A 21,012-nucleotide genomic window follows, 5' to 3' on the forward strand; every position below is an offset into this window, starting at 1 on the left:
GTCTACCATTGGAAAGCATTTTGGTTCTAGATAGGCTTTTGAATTATCCTAAAACTGAAGCAGGTCTTAACCACTCTGGCAGTACATGAAACAAAATGGAGGCACCTTGGTTCCTATTTCAAAGCCTCTTTCATGTGGCACTTTCCCATTAAATTACACAGGATACTATATAAGGTTTCCTTTGATAGGAAACAAATACATTTTATGACTTCTTTTATGAGGTTAGTCATTCTGCAGGATATTTTCTTCTCCCAAGGAATTCCACGTCCTACAAATTTAAATTATATGTATCTTTATCTTAAAGAGGCCAGCATCCTCATAAATGGTAAGAGAAGGAACACAGAACCCAAAACAATTTGGGGATCTTGGCCCCTTTGTCAGGTTAAGTATCTTTAAAAATTCCTTGGGAGAGTAAAAGCAACTGGCTCTATTTATGCTTTTCATGTCTCTGCACTGTATAAAGCACATATACAGACGTCTAACTTAGGTGTAAACAAACAAACACCCTAAGCAACCTAAAAACTATGACCCTGTGTCTCTTTCAAAAAAATTTTAAATGTTTATTCATTTTTGAGAGAGGGAGACAGAGAGAGAGATAGAGAGAGTGTGAGCAGGGGAGGGGCAGAGAGAGGGAGACCCAGAATCTGAAGCAGGCTCCAGGCTCTGAGCTGTCAGCACAGAGACCCATGTGAGCTTAAACCCACCAACCCTGAGATCAAGACCTGAGCAGAAGTCAGTTGCTAAGCCGACTAAGCCACCCAGGAGCCCCTAAAATCCTATGTTTTTGAGCAGTGGTTCTCAAACATCCCCACCACGTTAGCATCACCTGGAGGGCTATTAAAAACACAAATTACCGGACCACTCTTACCCTCGTTCCTGAGTTTCTGATATAATTGGTCTGGGATAGGACTTGGGAATTTTCATTTCTTACTAAAATTCCCAGGTAGTGCTGATGCTGCTAGTCTAGGGACCACCCTTCGAGATACGCTGTGCTAGCCAACACTTCTGCTGTCCTCCTCCAAAATACGGTTAAGACCGCAAGCTTCTCTGTACGTCTTCTGCAGGGGCGCCCCCTCTGTTTAAGGCCAGGTGGCATTTAGGGAAAATGATCTGCCTGAAGTTTGCCCAAGCACATTCCTTCCCAGGCCAGTCACTGACGCGAAGACATAGGAGGGCAGATAATCGCTAGACAGTTGCTGAAGGTCAAACAAACCGACCCTTTGCGGACTCTGCCCTCGCACGTGACTGCAGGGCGTCTACACCCTCACCCTACTTCTGCCTTCTCTCCACCCTCGGGTCAGACAGCCTCAGTCTCTCAGACCCGTGGCTTTGCTTTGACTCGTGATGGCCCTGCTGGGCGCGCGCGTCTGCTGCCTGTTGGTCGCCCTGTGCGGCAGTCCCGGGCTCGGGCTGCCCCTGGCGCCCGAGAGTCCCGCTCCGGCAGTGGGTGAGTCCGCAACCCTTTCCCTCCCGGGGCTGCGCGCGAACGCCGGGCCAAAGCGCGCGCGCGAAGTCTGGAAAGGTGCGCGGGGCCGCAGGGCGCCGCGGCCGGGGCTGGGGGGAGTGGAGCCCGGGACGCGCCGCGCAAGCGCGACCGCGCGACCGCAGCGCCAGGCGACCGGCGGGAGGTCGAGGGGGGCTGGAGAAGGTACCCTCGGCGGTGGGGGCGCGTTGGGTCCCGGGAGAGGGAAGGAAATGTGCGCGTCTCCAGCAAAACCGAGGCTAGAAGTTGGATGTCCCGCGTTGCCACGCGCGCCGAATGTGCCCAGAGGACAGGGAGCTACGGAGCTTCCTCTTCCCCATAGGGGTGTACATTTCAGTGGGACTCCGAGTATCTTCTGTCCTGCTCGCCGGGTTTGTTGGCCTTTTTTTCTTACTCCTCCAGCCAGTCTTGGTTACAACCCACCTCAGTCTGCGGTAGAACTCGTGCGGCCTTTATTACTGTACCTGGATGTTACCGCGCTCTCTGTGGACGGCATTAATTTTAGTCATAACTTTTTTTTTTTAGAATTTTTTTAAACATGTATTTATTTTTGAGAGAGAGACAGAGCGTGAGCAAGGGAGGGCAGAGAGAGAGAGAGAGAGAGAGAGAGAGAGAGAGATACAGTCCGAAGCAGGCTTCAGGTTCTGAGGTGTCAGCCCAGAGCCGGACGCGGGGCTCGAACTCACAAACCGGAGATCATGACCTGAGCTGAAGTCGGGCGCTTAACCGTCTGAGCCACCCAGGCGCCCCAATTTTAGTCGTTCTTAACACTTGAATGCAATACCTGTTTTGGTCCGCCTGGGACCAGCAGCATCAGGGTCACCCAAACTCAGAATTGCAGGTTTTCAGCCCACCCCAGGCCTATGGAATATGAAACTGAGAATTGGGACCCAAGAACCTGTTTATCAGATTTTAGGTTTTAGGGTATCTTTTGAGCCTTCAGTTTCAAAGGTCAAGGTAACCCCCACCTGCCTGACACCCTTTGAAAAGAATTGTACTGTTCTTGGGGCGGGGGGCATTTTGATAGGTGGAATTCTGTTCTGTGTTGGGGACTTAGCCACCTCTGAAACTTAGCACAGTGCTTGGTGCTATTCTTTGACGCTCTGGAAGTGCTCTGAAAATACACCTCCTCTTTGTGTGGAAGCCAAGTTCTCGTGACTCAGCTGGCAGGTTGAAAGCAAGAACTGTGAATCTGGTTTCCTAACTGCCAGTCATGATGAGATTTATTCCCAAATATGTATGCTGGTTTCTGCTTTTATTAAAGTTTGTGTTGTTTTTCTTTAATTAAGTGACTGCTTAGGATTTGGAGATAAAATGTCCCAGGTTGCTACCCATTGGGAGTACCCATTGGCAAATTCACAGTTTGGTTTTAAGGATCTGATTGCTTAAGGCCTTAACAACAACTTTCTGGTGTCTAGGGCAGCTCCACTTACACCTCCCTGTTTTGATATGGCAGCTAGAAAGCTGAGTCACTTAGGGAGGAGGTAGGGATGGGGCTCAGAGACTTGCTGAAGTTGACTCAGCGGTTTTGCACTGGATATATTATTTTACATGTTTTCTACTTGATGTGACCCTGTCTCTCCACCTCACCCCAGCCTGAAATGCTTTCTTTATAACACCCACCATGACTGGCCTGTGCTTAATTGGTGTGTGTGTATGTTTGTGTGTGTGTGTGTGTGTGTGTGTGTGTGTGTAAATTCCCAGTCTCCCAGTCTCAGCTTTCTGTTCTGTCAAGTCCCTGTGGTCAGGAAACAACAACCCAGGAGACTTCATCTGGGGGTATTTGTCCATAACTCTCTTTAGATTTAGTAGGTCAGGGTCTGCAGGGATATTTGGTCGGAACTGACATTATAAGCAAAGGAACAAAAATACCTATTTTAAATAATGATCACGTTCCAAGCATCTGAATTATGGTTTACCAGGTTTTTTAGGATAAATTAGAATTTTTTTGGCTAAACCATAATTTTTTTGGTATAATTTGAGCATTTGTCCAGGTATATTGACAACACACACGTGTATACACACATACATTTGTAGAAATCTTCTTAGAGATTATCTGCAGAACAAGAAAGAAATCACTGTGTCATGAAATGAACTTTGGACTGCAAATCAGAGAATCTGTAGTGGAGTATGGGCTTTGCCACAGGCCAGGTCTGTGGCCTTAGACACACACACACACACACACACACACACACACACACACACCACTTTATAATTTCATTAGAAGTGGGAGGTGAGGCCTCCAGAGGTTCATTAGTCATAAATTCCAGGTTAAGAACCTGTCAGAACTCCTCTTGGCTTCTATTTAAAGACTTTCTTCAGTGCATCTAAATAATTACCCCCTCACTTATCTTTATCTGGCAGTGCAGTGTAGTGGAAAGAGTGCTGGACTGGAAGTCTGGAGAGACTGGTTCTAGTTCAGCTCTCAATATTGAGTCACCATATGATCTTGAGGAAATCCTGAAATCTGCCCATCCCTAATTAAGGAATGTTTATTGAGGGCCTACTATAGGTCAGACATGTTTTAGATACTGAAGACATAGAAATATAGGTACTGGAAATGTGTTCTTAATGTGTTTCCGGTTTTGGTTTGTAACATTTTAATATATTTATTATCTCATGTCCCTTAATTGTCACAGTATCTCATATAGGTGTTGTTATCTATTTTACGTGAGGCAAGTGACACGGAAGGACAGTTGAATGTGAGCACACATGGAGGCAAGTGGTACAGTGGTTAAGCGCAACATGGGATCCGGGCGCCTGGGTGGCTCAGTCGGTTAAGCGTCAGACTTCGGCCCAGGTCATGATCTCACAGCTCATGGGGTCGAGCCCCGCGTCGGGCTCTGTGCTGACAGCCAGCTCAGAGCCTGGAGCCAGTTATGGATTCTGTGTCTCCCTCTCTCTCTGACCCTCCCCTGCCCTTTCTCTCTCTCTCTCTCAGAAATAAATAAAACATTAAAAAAAAAAAAAAAAAGATGTGATCCTAACATGAGCACCTTAAAAAAAATAGTTGTGTTTACCTGAGCAAGTTTTCTAATTGACCCACCTTTCGTTTCTCCCCTCTAAAATGAGAACAATGATTCCTACTTCAAGAGAGTGGTTTTGAGAATAAAATGACATAGTGTATTTAGTTTCCTTATTATAATTCCTGGCACAAATGCTTCATAAAGAGAGGTACTACTCTGATTATTAGTACTAGTATTTCCTTCAATGAAAGAATCTTTCCCATGCTATCAGATGGGTTCCGGGTTTCTCCCTGAAAACCTAATGGAAGCATCCTCTTTAACAAATGCTTTTATTAACATTATTAACATTTGATACAAGTGTATGCTAGAAGATATTCCTATATTTAGTAGCTTTTAATAGCCTCTGGCAATTCCTACTTTTGGCTTAAAGCTAGTATTAAACATTTATACTCTTTTTCCATTAATGTTGAGAATCCAGGTTTTACAAGAAATTAGGAGTGAGATTTAGTTCCTGGTTCTGCAATCTATTCACTGTAACCCAAACAGACCACATCATGTTTCTATGTCAATTTTTCCACAAGAAGCACATAAATAAATTCTGAAATTGTAAATTCTGCAAAGAGGGAAACATACTATTAAGATACAATATTATTATTGATCTCCCTAGAGGATGTCTCCCTTTAGTTCATTGTGCAATTTACGTTTGTTACATAGTCTTTTTTAAGGTAGGCATGCTGTCAGTGAGCTCATCAGTTGTGACCCATGTAAATAGTAAATTTTAGTAACTTCTTCCCACTATCTTTGGGATCCTCATCTTCGACAGGAAGGTATTGTATGTACTTTCAGGGCAAATAAAGATTTAATTTATTAGGATTTTACTCCCTCACAGGGAGGAGTAACTGTCTCTAGTCTTACTGTAAGTATTTGTATAGGCATACCTGAAGGGAAGTAGATTTAACACCGTTTCTTTTCTAATCAACAGGACAGTTTTGGCATGTGACTGATTTACACTTAGACCCTTCTTACCACATCACAGATGACCACACGAAAGTGTGTGCTTCATCTAAAGGTGCAAATGCCTCCAATCCTGGTCCTTTTGGAGATGTTCTGTGTGATTCTCCATACTACCTTATTTTGTCAGCATTTGATTTTATTAAAAATTCAGGACAAGAAGCATCTTTCATGATATGGACAGGGTAAGTGATTATATAAATACTGTTAGTTACTCAATATTTATCTGCAGTGTCCTAAGCTTTATTAGAATGTTGAATTCCTATGAATATTAATTATTAGGGTTTTTTTGTTTTTTGTTTTGAGAGAGAGAGAGAGGGCACAAGTGGGAATGGGGCAGAGATAGAGAATCCCAGGAGGGGCAGAGAGAGAAAGAGAGAGAGAGAGAGGCGGGGCTCACCTGAAGTAGGGGTTGAGCTCACCCAATATGGGACTTGAACTCATGAACTGGGAGATATGACCTGAGCTAAAGCCAGATGTTTAACAACTGAGCCACCTAGATGCTTCTAATTAGCTTTTAAGTTAAGAGTTATTTGGGTTTTAAAAATACTAGGTCAGGGGCGCCTGGGTGGCTTAGTCGGTTAAGCGTCCGACTTTCGCTTGGGTCATGATCTCAAGGTTCGTGGGTTCGAGCCCCGCGTCGGGCTCTGTGCTGACTGCCAGCTCAGAGCCTGGGGCCTGTTTCAGTCTGTGACTCCTTCTCTCTCTGACCCTCCCCTGCTCACGCTGTCTCTCTCTCTCTCTCCTAAAAAAAATAAATAAAACATTAAAAAAAAAATACTAGGTCAGATTACTCATTAGATTATTAGAGATAAGGGAGATTTTAGAAGTCTCAGAATTTTAATTTTTTTTAGAATACAGGCTCTAGAAAAATGTCAGTGTTAGCTTAGAGATGATGACCCCACAAACAGCACACTTACATTTTGAGGTGTTTATTTATGTGATAATAGGTCACATTAAATAATCAAAAATAAAAGGCCACAATGAGAGTTAACCTGAGATAGCAATTTTGTAAACATTATCTTCTGCTGGCATAATTAATTCCATCTGTCATGACAGAGTGACGAGGTTTATGTTTCCTATGCCTGCATTAATGACTGGTGCTATTTAACCAATTTTTACATTATACCTCATTTAATCTTTGCATTTGATGTAATTATTCCCATTTTACAGATGAAGGCTGGGCATCTAAGTAACTTGTTCCAGTGCACACAGCTGGTAAATGGCAAAGCTGGAATTTGAATCCAGGCATTTTAGCTCTGGAATCTGTGCTATTAATTGCTAAACTATTTGCCTCTCGTGAATCTTCAGTCAAGCAGTGTAACAGGTCGAGATTTCCTGTTTATCTTTCATATCACACAAAGTTTTTAAAATAGGATTCTCTGTGGGAGAAACGTAAATGAAGAGTAGTTTATCGGTTCTTTTAACACTCATCTCTTGTTTTATTGTGGAAGCGTGCAATGATAATACAACAAGGCATCACGCGTGTCTAGTGACTTTTTATAGAAATTGATTTTGCTCTCCATGATTCTGTCTCCTTTTCAGGGATAGCCCACCTCACGTTCCGGTGCATGAACTCTCAACAGACACGGTCATAAATGTGATTGCTAATATGACAACCACCATCCAAAATGCCTTTCCAGATCTCCAGGTTTTCCCTGCACTGGGTAATCATGATTACTGGCCACAGGTAAATTTGATTTAAACTTCCAAAAGTGTTCAAAGGAATTTTCCTATCAGTACTGTCAAAATTCTGACAATAACTAGCTAATAGTAGGGCATGGGAGTGGGACTCACGGAGATAGAGTGTGCTCTTAAAAACCACTGAAGAAGATAAGACAAGTGCTTTAGGGACTTTAAAGTGACTCTCACTAATCCATCAAAAGATATGTCCATAGTGAGTTTTGGAAGCAAATTGTCTAGTGTGTGGATTATTGATTCTTGTTTTCCTTCATAATCTTCCTCAATTTCTACTTTCTTTTGAATAATTATGCTGTTCATTCACATTTCTATGATAAAGGTTGGCAAGGAAGGTTGATATTGACAAATATTTACATTTTTCAGAACTTCTCTTAGGTAGACAAAGCTCTCCACACTCGGATCTAAGCTAGATTATGAATAAAAACAAAAACATAGCAAACTATCATAAGAACCAAAGAGAGAGGTTCCTGTTCAGGTCCAGTTCAAGATGCAATTCAAGACAGAGATTGTGTTCAGAATATTTAATAACTCATAAGCCCAGGCCTTAACCTTATCAGTGTGGCCATTTGTGAAGCAGTCTGTGCATAACGGCTGGATACTAGCTGTGGCTACAGGGTCCTGTTAATGATAGTGTAGAATCGTAAATTTGGACAGATCCAAGAGATCTCAGAGATTGTGTTTTAGTGCAGGACTTGTGGACTACTATGGCCTGTGATCCAAATTTGGCCTACCACTTATTTTTCTTAATAAAGTTTTACTGGAACACAGCCATGGCTATTCTTTCTGTATTGCCTGTGGCTGATTTCTGATTTTGTACTAGAACAGCAGAGTAGAATTGTGGCAAGAGACTATTTGGCTCTTAGGCTTAAAATATTTATTATTTGGCCCTTTATAGGAAAAGTTTGCTGACCCTTGGTGTAGATCAACTCTTCATTTTATAGATGAGAAAACTGAGGCCCTAAGATGTCAAGTTGCTTATTCAAGTGCTCACAATTGCATAGTAGTAGAGCCCACATCCTGGATCTTTTGTGTTCAATTAGAGTAACATTATTTCATATATCCCTTGTTCTTGCCAGATTAACACACTCCGTATTCCTGAACATGATACTTACTTTCGTGCCTCTCTGTCTAGATTTATCTTACTTAGAATATCTTCTCCATCTCACATCACAAGAATGCTTAATGAGTGTTTTGATCACCTCACTGCAGGGATTTGAGATGTTGTACTCTAGGATGAACTTGTTTCAAGTAAGTTTTTGGCACTGGCCTCCAGGCTTGAGATGACTATATTAGTCTTTGTGAGTCATCCTCCTAACCAGGGGTCAACTTTGTTACTGTTGAGATGTTAGACCACACAGGGCAGACGCTTGGGGATGAATAATCTCTGGAAGCCAGAAGCTACCCACATTGTTTTTTATATGTTTTAGGTGACAGGCAGATGGACATAGTGGAGAACATGTGGGGTTTAGAGTCGTAGTCACTAGAATATAAGGCCCCATCCTGTCCTGCTCCTGATAGCTTGACCAACTTGGATAATTCGCTTACTGTCTTTGATCTAGAAATCACTCATTTGTAAATAGAAGCAATAACACCTACCCTGAAAAGTTTTTGTGAGAATTAGTGATATTACATGAATAGGGCATAGCTTCCTACTTGGTGCATATTACACCCTAAGTAAGTGAAGTGGTAGTTATTAGAGCAGTAAGCAGCAACATGGGATGCATTTTCCCTAACTCCTTTGGGGTTTGTTTTATTTTACTTTTATTTCTGTCTTCTTTTTGTGAAGTCAAATCTTATCATAATTCAAAGGTACAGATAATATCCAAATTCTAAAATATATCCTATCATATGTACAACTAGGATAAATTGGGTAGCAGTATACCTTAAAGAATTAATTTTTTTGTCCTTCTAGCTTATGACTTTGTATCTGAAAATCTTCTTTCTATTTATTCTGCTTTCACCCTTTCACCCCAGTTTCAAGAATGTCAAATGTAACATGAAAGCCCCACAACACATTCTCCTACAGACTGATAGCTGAGGTGGAATTCTGCTGAATGTCAGTAATAAAACTGTTAGTAACAAATCAAGCAGATAGTTTAAAAAGTATTATTTCTCCATTAAACATGCACATAAACATAGCTACCTAAACATACATATACAGATGCATGTTCCCACCCATTACATCAGAAATAGATATTAGTGTGGGCAGCCTAAAGATTCCTTCAGTTGCCGCCCTAGGAAGCAGTCTGGGCCAGGGTCCTCATTTACTCCTACACAGGCAAGGCTGGTGCCACCAAACTTATGGGTGGGTCACTTCCCAATATACCTCATTTCTTGGCAGTGTGCATGTCACAGCCAAAGAGGGTTGAGATGATGGCATGGTCCAATTAATAATTAGACGTAGGAGTTATGTTGGAAAGATCCGGAATTCAGACCAATCCTGTAATTGACCAGCTGTCCCTGGATGAGCCAGCTAACATCCCTGGTGCTCACATTTCTCATAACTAACATTGAGAAGAAAGTCTAGGGTAATTTTATATAATTTTAAGATTTTACATGACCATACCAGTATTTTGGCATCTATCCTAAAGTAAACAAATGGCTAACTTTCAGATTTTTGATGATGATGATCAATTTTTTAATTAGAATCTGACCTATAAGTCATAAATTTTGGTATTCAGGATAATTTTCAGACAGATGAGTCTGATATCTGACACAAATTAAAAATATACTTTGGATAATTAGTTCTAGTTAGAACAAGTCATTTGGTTATTACTTTCCCTGACTGTAGCTCTATTTTCATCGGGTATTACGCATGTGTATTAGGAACTAATGTGACTTGGGTGTCATCTTGAAAAATAACTAAGCATCTTAACTCATGCTGATGGGAAATTTCTTTAAGAAATAGATCTATGTCACTAAAATACAGAAGAAATGGAGGAGGGTAAAGGAAATGGCTTCTGTTTACGAATATAATTTTTTAAAACAAAAATAGGAATAATTATCTAATTTTACAAGTGATTTTTTGGATTTTTATTCAGTATTTACTTTCTTTTTAAAAATTTAAAAAATTTTTTTGTAATTATTATTTTTTTTTGAGAGGGGAAGAGAGAGAGAGGCAGAGAGAGGGAGAGAAAATCCCAGGCAGGATCCATGCCGAGTGGGATTCAGTCTCAACTGTGAGATCAGGACCTGAACCAAAATCAGGAGTTGGTCTGTCAACTGACTGAGACATCCAGGTGTCCCTCAGTATGTACTTTCTTAAAGTGTTCAGTTTTTTTTCCTTCCTTAAAGATCCTTTATTATAATATGATAAAATAGGATGACAAAAATACTTTATGATAGTTAAAATGTTTTATGCACATATTGCTTACCAAATGAAAACATGTTGATATAAAGAGACTTCTCCAAATCAAAAGCATGTGGTTGTCAATCTTCATTCAGAAGGTTCAGAAGTTTTATACTGATGTGAACATTTCAGAGGACTTTGTTTAATTCTAAAATTATAAATAATAAAAAGTAAAAAAACGAAATTTTCTCCATTCCCTCAGTGTGCTATTCCAGGCCCTGCATGTTCAGGCTCAAACTTGCCTCTGTTTCTCTTTAACGAGCACACTCCCATATCCCTCCTGTATCCTGGACAACCAGCACGAGTGCTTTTCTCTGTATATAGTTGGTGTCTGGGCCATTGTCTTTACTTTAATGCCCTTTCTTGCAAACGTGAAGAAACCATTATTCAAGGCCAGGTTGATGTGCTTTCTTCACTTTTCCCCCCTTTCTCCCTGGGCTAGACTCTATTGTTCATGCTTCAGCCCTCCTAAAACCTCTGTGATAGCACCTTGCACATCGTCTTATAGGTGACTGATTATATTTTTTTGGTCTCCTTAATGAAGTTATAAATTCCTTGAAGATGAAGCCTATCTAGTACTCATCCTTGCCTCTCCAGATGTCTAACATAGTAGTAAGTGCTCAAGTAATGTTTAAATTAGTTAATCTATGTATCTTTAAAGATTCAATGGTGGATTATATTGTTTGTGGCCAGGATCAACTGCCTGTGGTCACCAACAAGGTGTACAATGCAGTAGCAAATCTCTGGGAACCCTGGTTGGATGAAGAAGCTATTCGTACTTTGAGGCAAGGTAAGTGAAAGATTTATTCATCCTTATTTTGTCTCTATTTTTATTCATGTTGTTCAGACTGAGATCTTTAATGTTTGCTTGGGTGTGTTCATTCTGTATATGCCGCATTTTTTTGGAGGCTATCAGTCATGTTTGAAAGCTGAGGAGGGGCATAGATGGTGAGTGGGCCCAGGGCAAAGAGAGCAGGTCCAGGATCAGGTGCTAGCTCTGAATGTACCATTGCAGCAGACCCTTGGGTGTTATCGCCACTGGCTCATGGGTGTGAGTGGGATTTTGCCTTTAAATCTCATCCATACTAAGACTCTGGTTTATCTGACATCTCTCCCATAGTAGTCTCTGGCAAGGTCCACGTGTGTTCCCATTTTTGCATTTTGTATTTCACTGTATCTCTCATCTTAACTCCCCAAACATGCAAAAGTAGAAGTTGATGCATTAATGTTTCTTTTCTAAAGTTTGATACCTCATGGCCTCTTGCCGAAATAATTAATTATTGTTTCATCTGCATATTGGATACAACTGTTGGCAGTTCAGTATGTGGAAGTGCCACCACTAGACCTGGCACACTGTAGGTTTTCAGTAAGTGATTCTTATTTATGACAACCCCATGTATGTACAAACTAAATAATGAGAAATAAGTATCACCTTCCTGACTGGCTTATAAACCATAATTAAGAGTTTGCTTTCATAGTCACTGTGAATCTGTGTATGTGTTTTTCTAGAGTGTGTCTTAAATTTGTTTTTATAGGTGGCTTTTATACACAGAAAGTTTCACCTAATCTGAACCTTAGGATCATCAGTCTAAACACAAACTTGTACTACGGCCCAAATATCATGACTCTGAATAAGACTGACCCAGCAAATCAGTTTGAATGGCTAGAAAAGACACTGAACACCTCTCAGCAAAATAAGGAGAAGGTAGATCCCAGAGACTAAAATCATCTGGGGATAAACAGGGGCTAAATTTGTCTATTTATTAATGCAAGTGGGGTCAGCTATTAATAAAAGTATTAAAATTTGAAGATGTTTTCACATGAAACACCTTACGCTTTAATTAACTCTGCTGCGTTTGTTTTATTTTGCTCTGCTTTTAATGCTTTCAGGATTTACTGACATCTGTTGATTAAAAAAAAAATTGTGACCAAGGTCACAGTTAGCATATATCTTGAACAGTGTAATTTAAGTGAGTCAAATGCAAATACAGTGGCACTAACAGTTTTATAACTATTTCATCTTTTTTTTTTTTTTTTGGTAATAGGAGAGATGGTATATTTGCTTTCTAAATTTTAATTAATATACAGTACTTTCAATCTTGGAATCTAAGTGTCATTTGGTTATGATACATATGCAAAAAGATTCTCATCAGTCCTCACTGTGTTTTTCTCCAGGTGTACATCATAGCACATATCCCAGTGGGGTATCTGCCCAATTCAAGGAACACCGCAGCAATGAGAGAATTCTATAATGAGAAACTGATAGATATTTTTAGAAAATACAGCAATGTCATTGCAGGACAATTTTATGGACACGTTCACAGAGATAGTATTATGGTTCTTTCTGATAAAAAAGGTAATATGCTGTTCTGTTTGCGTCTCCCCAATCCAAAATGTTAGAGCAAAGCAGTGAATATCCAATAATTTTTACTGAATCAGTAAATTAAAAGTTTCATTAAATCAACCTGTCAGCACCAGAGTTTTCTAAATTTCTTCTGTGTTTGTAAGGCAAGTGTGTAATTCCTGTGCAGGCCTGCAATTGGGTTTCTCCCTATTTTCTCCACAGGGCCACCAGCATTTGATAGCTATCATCAAAAAAGGCTCTGAAACCCTCAGCTCACTCAAATTTTCTTTTAGATCCTCAAGTTTAGGGAAATACAGCTGTTCATCATTTACTTCCTAGACTCAAGTGTCTTTTTATATGACTTGTTTTGCTTCTCAGAATTTGAAGAGAAAAGCACAATTCACTATTGGTTTAAAATAGATCAAGCACTTAATTTTAAAAGCTAATCAACATTGTCATCTACTCAGAATTACAAGATAAGAATAGAAGAAGCTCTGGCATCAAACAAAGCAATGATTACCTATTTTTAAAGATGATGACCTCATGAGGACAGGAAACAGGGAGTTAACAAAATAAGAGTTCTTATTTTAGAGTAAGTAGTCGGCCAGGAAAAAAATCAGTATGTAGTTTTTTCAGCAATTGGGGAACATTTTCAAAATGCTTTACGTCTTTCACTTACAAAAAGTAGGCTTGGTAAAAATGACCATTTTTTAGTATTTGAAAGCTTTTTTACTCAGAAGTTCAGTTCTATAATAGATATATATATAGAAACATGGTGACCCTAGTCAGATTCCTATTATGTAATTATTGGCGTATCGTTTTAGGTAGATGTACAGAACAAACTAGTTTTGTATTTGTATGTGTGTGTGTATACTATTGATAACTTGGATTTTGTTATTATGAAAATTTTCAAATACTTCTAAAAGAAAATAATTAAACACCCCCCTTCCCCCCCACACACACCATCACATATTTAACATCTATCAGGATTATGCCACATTTGCTTTACCTATTCATTTTTTATTCTTTTTTCTTTTTCTCAAGCATTTGAAAGTAAATCACAAACATTAGATCTATTTTAGCCTACATGCTCTGTATACATTGCTAAAATATATGGCTAATTTACATAATCATAATACGATTCGCTTACCTAACAAGATCAATAGTAATTCTTTGGTATCATCTATTACCAGTGCATAATAAAAATTTCTGTTTTCTCAAAAATATCTCTTTATAGCTGTTCCAAGTCATCATTTGGCTGTTATGTCTGTTAATCTCTTAATCTTGAATTTGTTTATATTTTTAATAAAGTTAAATTCAATTAAAAAAATATATGTTTATGTACATATGTTTTGCCCAGGAAGACCAGTAAATTCTTTGTTTGTGGCTCCTGCTGTTACCCCGGTGAAGAGTGTTACAGAAACACTGACCAACAATCCTGGCGTCAGACTATTTCAGTATGATCTTCATGATTATAAACTATTGGTAAGTTGACCCAATTTCAGATTTGTCCCCACATTTATGCATGTCTTTATAGTTTCCAACAGTTTAGTCTAATGTTTTGAGCTTAACTATGTGCGTTGTTTCTATATTGAAATCTCATGATGTCTTTCTTCTTTTTATATTTGGCTGGTCAGCACTTTAAGAATGGGCATATGACATCAGCCTTTGGGTGGTTGTTTCTGCCCTTCTAAGGACTTGACATTTGTTTAGCACATTGGGGAGGGCCTGATTTGTGGACTTGTCCACATATTGAAACTTTTGACTAAGCCATATTTGTTATTAACTACTCTTCTGTGGAACATAGCTGTGAAAATGACTGTAGACTCTGAAACCATACTCCTCTAAGCATTCTTTTACCAAATTGTCCCCAGTCTGTTGCTCTGTAAAATGAGGATTAAACTAAATATTACTGACTTCACAGAGTTGCTGTGAGGATTACGTGAACAAATATGTGTAAAGCACTTAGAAGAATGCTTGGCTTATAAGTAAGCATTCAATAAGTGTTGGCAATATTTTTTTTGGTGAAGAAAATAAATTGAGCTGGACATTTATCTTTGAGACAAAAGTTCTCTGGAATTTGTACATGACTATGTTTTTGACCAAGTTACCACTGAAAGGCTGGACTTTTTCCTTCTGAGTACTGTCCCTTTTAATTAATATAATTTGAAAAGAATTTTTCTTTTTTTTTTTTACAAATAGTTTATTGTCAAATTAGTTTCCACATAACACTCAGTGCTCATCCCCAAAGTGCCCTCCTCCATGCCCATCCCCCCTCCCCCCCACATCCATCAGTCCTCAGTTTTTGTCAGCATTCAAGAGTCTCTCATGGTTTGCCTCTCTCCTTTTCCCCCACCATTTCCGCCCTTCTTCTCCCCCTTGTTCCTCCGTCAAGTTCCTCCTAATCCTCCTATACGTGCAAACATATGATATTTGTCCTTCTCTGCCTGACTTATTTCGCTCAGCATAACACCCTCAAGGTCCATCCATGTTGCTACACATGGCCAGATTTCATTGTTTCTCATTGCCATGTAGTATTCCATGGTATAGATAAACCACATCTTCTTGATCCATTCATCTGTTGATGGACACTTAGGCTCTTTCCATGTTTTAGCTATTGTGGAGAGTGCTGCTATGAACATTGGGGTACATGTGCTCCTATGCCTCAGCATTTCTGTATCCCTTGGGTAAATTCCTAGCAGTGCTATTGCTGGGTCATAAGGGAGTTCTATTGTTAGTTTCCTGAGGAACCTCCACACTGTTTTCCAGAGGGGCTGTACCAGTTTACATTCCCACCAACAGTGTAGGAGGGTGCCCGTTTCTCCACATCCTCGCCAGCATCTAGAGTTCTCTGATTTGCTCATTTTAGCCACTCTGACTGGCGTGAGGTGGTATCTCAGTGTGGTTTTGATTTGTATTTCCCTGATGAGGAGGGATGCTGAGCATCGTTTCATGTGTCTGTTGGCCATCTGGATGTCCTCTTTGGAGAAGTGTCTGTTCATGTCTTCTGCCCATTTCTTCACTGGGTTGTTTGTTTTTCGGGCGTGTAGTTTGGTGAGTTCCTTATAGATTCTGGATATTAACCCTTTATCTGATATGTCATTTGCAACTATCTTTTCCCATTCCGTTGGTTGCCTATTAATTTTCTGGGTTGTTTCCTTGGCTGTGCAGAAGCTTTTAATCTTGATGAGGTCCCAACAGTTTATTTTTGCTCTTGATTCCCTTGCTTTTGGGGATGTGTCAAGTAAGAAGTTGCTGCGGTGGAGGTCAAGGAGGTTGTTTCCTGCTTTCTCCTCTAGGGTGTTGATAGTTTCCTGTCTCACGTTCAGGTCCTTTATCCATTTTGAGTTGATTTTTGTGCATGGTGTGAGAAAATGATCTAGTTTCATTCTTCTGCATGTTGCTGTCCAGTTCTCCCAACACCATCTGTTAAAAAGGCTGTCTTTTTTCCATTGGATATTCTTTCCTGCTTTGTCAAAGATCAGTTGGCTGTATACTTTTGGGTCCACTTCTGAGTTCTCAATTCTGTTCCATTGGTCTATGTGTCTGTTTTTGTGCCAATACCATACTGTCTTGAGGATGACAGCTTTGTAGTAGAGGCTGAAGTCTGGGATGGTGATACCTCCCGTTTTGGTTTTATTTTTCAGTATTACTTTGGCTATTCGGGGTCTTTTGTGGTTCCATACAAATTTTTGGATAGTTTGTTCTAGTTTTGAGAAGTATGCTGGTGCAATTTTGATTGGAATTGCATTGAATGTGTAGAGTGCTTTAGGTAGTAATGACATCTTAACTATATTTATTCTTCCTATCCATGAGCATGGAATGTTTTTCCATTTCTTTGTGTCTTCTTCAATTTCCTTCATAAGTTTTCTATAGTTTTCATCATACAGATCTCTTGTATCCTTGGTTAGGTTTATTCCGAGGTATTTTATGGTTTTTTGTGCAATTGTGAATGGGATCAGTTTCTTGATTTCTCTTTCTGTTGCTTCATCATTGGTGTATAAAAATGCAACCGATTTCTGTACGTTGATTTTGTACCCTGCAACTTGGCTGAATTCTTGGATCAGTTCTAGTAGGCTTCTGGTGGAGTCTGTCGGGTTTTCTATGTAGAGTATCATGTCATCTGCGAAGAGTGAAAGTTTGACTTCCTCTTTGCCAATTCTGATGCCTTTGATTTCCTTTTGTTGTCTGATGGCTGATGCTAGGACTTCCAGCACTATGTTAAACAACAGTGGTGAGAGTGGACATCCCTGTCGTGTTCCTGATCTCAGGGGGAAAGCTCTCAGTTTTTCCCCGTTGAGGATGATGTTAGCTGAAGGCTTCTCATAGATGGCTTTGATGATGTTTAAGTAGGTTCCTTCTATCCCAACTTTCTCGAGAGTCTTTATTAAGAAGGGATGCTGTATTTTGTCAAATGCTTTTTCTGCATCTATTGACAGGATCATATGGTTTTTATCTTTTCTTTTATTGATATGATGGATCACATTGATTGATTTGCGAATGTTGAACCAGCCCTGTAACCCAGGAATGAATCCCACTTGATCTTGGTGGATGATTCTTTTGATATGCTGCTGGATTCGATTTGCAAGGATCTTGTTGAGAATTTTTGCATCCGTATTCATCAAGGATATTGGCCTATAGTTCTCTTTTTTTGCTGGATCTCTGTCTGGCTTGGGAATCAGAGTGATGCTGGCTTCATAAAATGAGTCCGGGAGTTTTCCTTCGACTTCTATTTTTTGGAATAGCTTGAGAAGAATTGGGATTAATTCTGTTTTAAATGTCTGGTAGAATTCCCCAGGGAAACCATCAGGTCCAGGGCTCTTATTTGTTGGGAGATTTTTGATCACTGATTCGATTTCTTCACTCGTTATGGGTCTGTTCAGGTTTTCTATTTCTTCCCGTGTGAATTTTGGTAGTGAGTGTGTGTTTAGGAATTTGTCCATTTCTTCTAAGTTGTCCAATTTGTTGGCATATAATTTTTCATAGTATTCCCTGATAATTGCTTGTATTTCTGAGGGGTTGGTTGTAATAAGTCCATTTTCATTCATAATTTTGTCTATTTGGGTGCTCTCTCTTTTCTTTTTGATAAGCCTGGCTAGAGGTTTGTCAATTTTGTTTACTTTTTCAAAAAACCAACTCTTGGTTTCATTGATCTGTTCAATTGTTTCTTTGGTCTCTATGTTGTTTATTTCTGCTCTAATTTTTACTATTTCTCTTCTTCTACTGGGTTTAGGGCGTTCTTGTTGCTCTGCCTCTAGCTCCTTTAGGTGAGCTGTTAGATTTTGGACTTGTGCTTTTTCTAATCTCTTGAAATAGGCCTGGAGAGCAATGTACTTTCCTCTTAGGACTGCCTTGGCCGCATCCCATAGATTTTGAATTGTTGTGTTTTCATTTTCATTTGTTTCCATATATTTTTTAATTTCCTCTCTAATTGCCTGATTGGCCCATTCATTCTTTAGAAGGGTGTTCTTTAACCTCCATGTTTTTGGCGGTTTTCCAGACTTCTTCCTGTAATTGATTTCAAGTTTCAAAGCATTGTGATCTGACAGTGTGCATGGTATGATCTCTATTCTTTTATATTTATTGAGGGCTGCTTTATGTCCCAGTATGTGATCTATCTTGGAGAATGTGCCATGCGCACTTGAGAAGAAAGTAAATTCCCTGGCCTCAGGATGTAAAGTTCTAAATATATCCGTCAGATCCATCTGGTCCAATGTGTCTTTCAAGTCCATTATTTCTTTAGTGATTTTCTGTCTGGTTGACCTATCCATTGCTGTAAGCGGAGTATTAAAGTCCCCTGCTATTAGCACATTCTTATCTATAAGCTTGTTTCTGTTTGTGATTAATTGTTTTAGATATTTAGGTGCTCCCATATTCGGTGCGTAGACATTTATGATTGTTAGTTCTTCCTGATGGATGGACCCTGTAATTATTATGTAGTGCCCTTCTTCATCTCTTGTGATTGTCTTTAATTTAAAGTCCAGTTTGTCTGATATAAGTATCGCTACTCCGGCTTTCTTTTGATTTCCTGTAGCATGATATATATTTCTCCATCCCCTTACTTTTAATCTGAAGGTATCTTCCCGTCTAAAATGAATTTCTTGTAGACAGCATATAGATGGATTTTGTTTTTTAATCCATTCTGCTACCCTATGTCTTTTGATTGGAGCATTCAGCCCATTTACATTCAGTGTTATTATTGAAATATGTGGGTTTAGAGTCTTTGTAGTGAAAAGAATTTTTCAGTTAGAGTCTCTATTAATGTAAATGCATTTTTTTCTAGAAAATTTTAAGAAGAGGTAGCTCTCTTGTTCCTTAGAGCATGTTTTTATGAAGAAAGTTAGGCAGGGGAAATCAGATTTAATTCGTAAGCATTAGATTAAATGAGGAAATAAAACAATTGACTGAATTATTTTTACAACTATTAGTTGCCCATATTTGGATCTGAACGTCTGTTACACACACACACATACACATACATATGTATATATTATATATATGTATACATGTACATATATGTGTGTGTGTATTTACGTGTGTATATATATATACTGACATAGAAGGATGCCCTGATATAGCACTAATTATTTTTAAGAGTGCAAAACAGTCCATATATAGTATAAGTTAATTTTTTTTAAAGGCCAAAAAGATAGTAAATATATACACCCTTTTAAAAGGGTGTATATATTCTAAATAATTGTATTTGTTTTGTACATAAAGTCTAGAAAAACAGGCATACACTGCAGTGATGATATATATTTAACAAGTTGCTCACTGGGAAAAAAAATATATAGTGTCAAAATTCCTGAAAATTTGATGATTGGCTCTGTGAGCCAGTACAAGCCGCCTTCAGCACACCACTAATTTATACGTAACTATTATCAGCGGTTACTTCTGAGGTGTGTAAATCGAGAGATCTATATTTTGCACATCTCTCTGTGTAGTTTAGCCTATGTTCCTTCATTGTTTTTAATATCAAAAAAGTAGTATAGATTTTTCTATTGGATTCTTAAAAAAAACAGTTCTTACTTTTTTCTAAATGACTGCAACTTTAAATTAAGAATGTCACATAAATCCTAATAAAGACTCTTCTCGCTGTGAAGTACTTTCTATGCCAAAGAATGAACCACGTTTTGTGACTGTTTCTGCTACAGGATATGTTGCAGTATTATTTGAACCTTACAGAAGCAAATCTAAAGGGAGAATCTGATTGGAAGCTGGAATATGTGATGACTCAGACCTATGACATTGAAGATTTGCAGCCCAAAAGTTTGTATGCATTAGCTAAGCAATTTGCAATCCTGGACAGTGAGCAGTTTATAAAATACTACAATTACTTCTTTGTGAGTTATGACACCAGTGCCATTTGCAGTGGGAAATGTAAGGCCAATCAAGTTTGTGCTATTACGAGTCTTGATCATATTTCCTATGTAGATTGCCTCAAACAATATTATATAAAGCACTATCCCAAGTACTTTACTGTTTCTGTTCATAGATAATGTAACATTGTTCTGTTAATGAGATCAGTTTGTGGTAACTGTTACATAAATCTTTGTGCGTTACTGAGTGGGCAAGCAGAATTCTTATCTTTGCTTTCTTTTTTATAATCTTCAAATGTGGATATTTGTAACATTCTACATTTTCATTATATTGAATATATAACCGCCCATTACAAGAATGATGTCTGGCTGTCAGTATCCTATCTTCCAGTTTATATAATTATATCTAATCTATATCTTTGTTGCAACTGTCATTTATATAATAAAGCAAATGACTTCTCAAGTATGATGAATTATTTTTAATAGGATAATTTTGTCTTTTAATTCACTCTTGTTAAAAACTCATGTATAAACTGAGGTTCAAACTGTTTAAATCTCATGTGTAAACTGAGGCTAATATTGTTTCCATGTACCCTATCTACTGTTTGGAAAATACCAAGGTCTCATTGAGACTATCTTGGGGCTTATGAAACACCATAGGACATGAGTTGCCTATATTAGTGCAAAGCTGTCTGTCATTGTTCTATGAGCGAAGGGGAGTCTTCTTTAATACTGCTAACTTTTAAGGAACAGAATGTCACAAGTTGTGCTTATTGTAACTGCAGTACTAGCGAAAAGCCTGGATCCTCACCCAATGATGGGGACTTAGTAAATAATTG

General features: G+C 38.9%; 1 protein-coding gene across 1 annotated transcript; it reads left to right on the forward strand.

The window, feature by feature from the left end:
* The first annotated feature begins 1,220 nt into the window (after positions 1 to 1,220).
* Positions 1,221 to 20,633, forward strand: SMPDL3A (sphingomyelin phosphodiesterase acid like 3A). The gene is made up of 8 exons (XM_039251517.1): positions 1,221 to 1,447; positions 5,432 to 5,645; positions 7,006 to 7,150; positions 11,204 to 11,300; positions 12,046 to 12,215; positions 12,686 to 12,866; positions 14,215 to 14,339; positions 20,009 to 20,633. Exons 1-8 carry the CDS (start codon positions 1,345 to 1,347, stop codon positions 20,351 to 20,353), a joined length of 1,380 nt encoding a protein of 459 aa, XP_039107448.1. The 5' UTR covers positions 1,221 to 1,344; the 3' UTR covers positions 20,354 to 20,633.
* The last annotated feature ends 379 nt before the right edge of the window (positions 20,634 to 21,012 follow it).

This window comes from Hyaena hyaena, unplaced genomic scaffold (assembly GCF_003009895.1).
Source record: "Hyaena hyaena isolate Hyena2069 unplaced genomic scaffold, ASM300989v1 scaffold_393, whole genome shotgun sequence".
Lineage (NCBI taxonomy): Eukaryota > Metazoa > Chordata > Mammalia > Carnivora > Hyaenidae > Hyaena > Hyaena hyaena.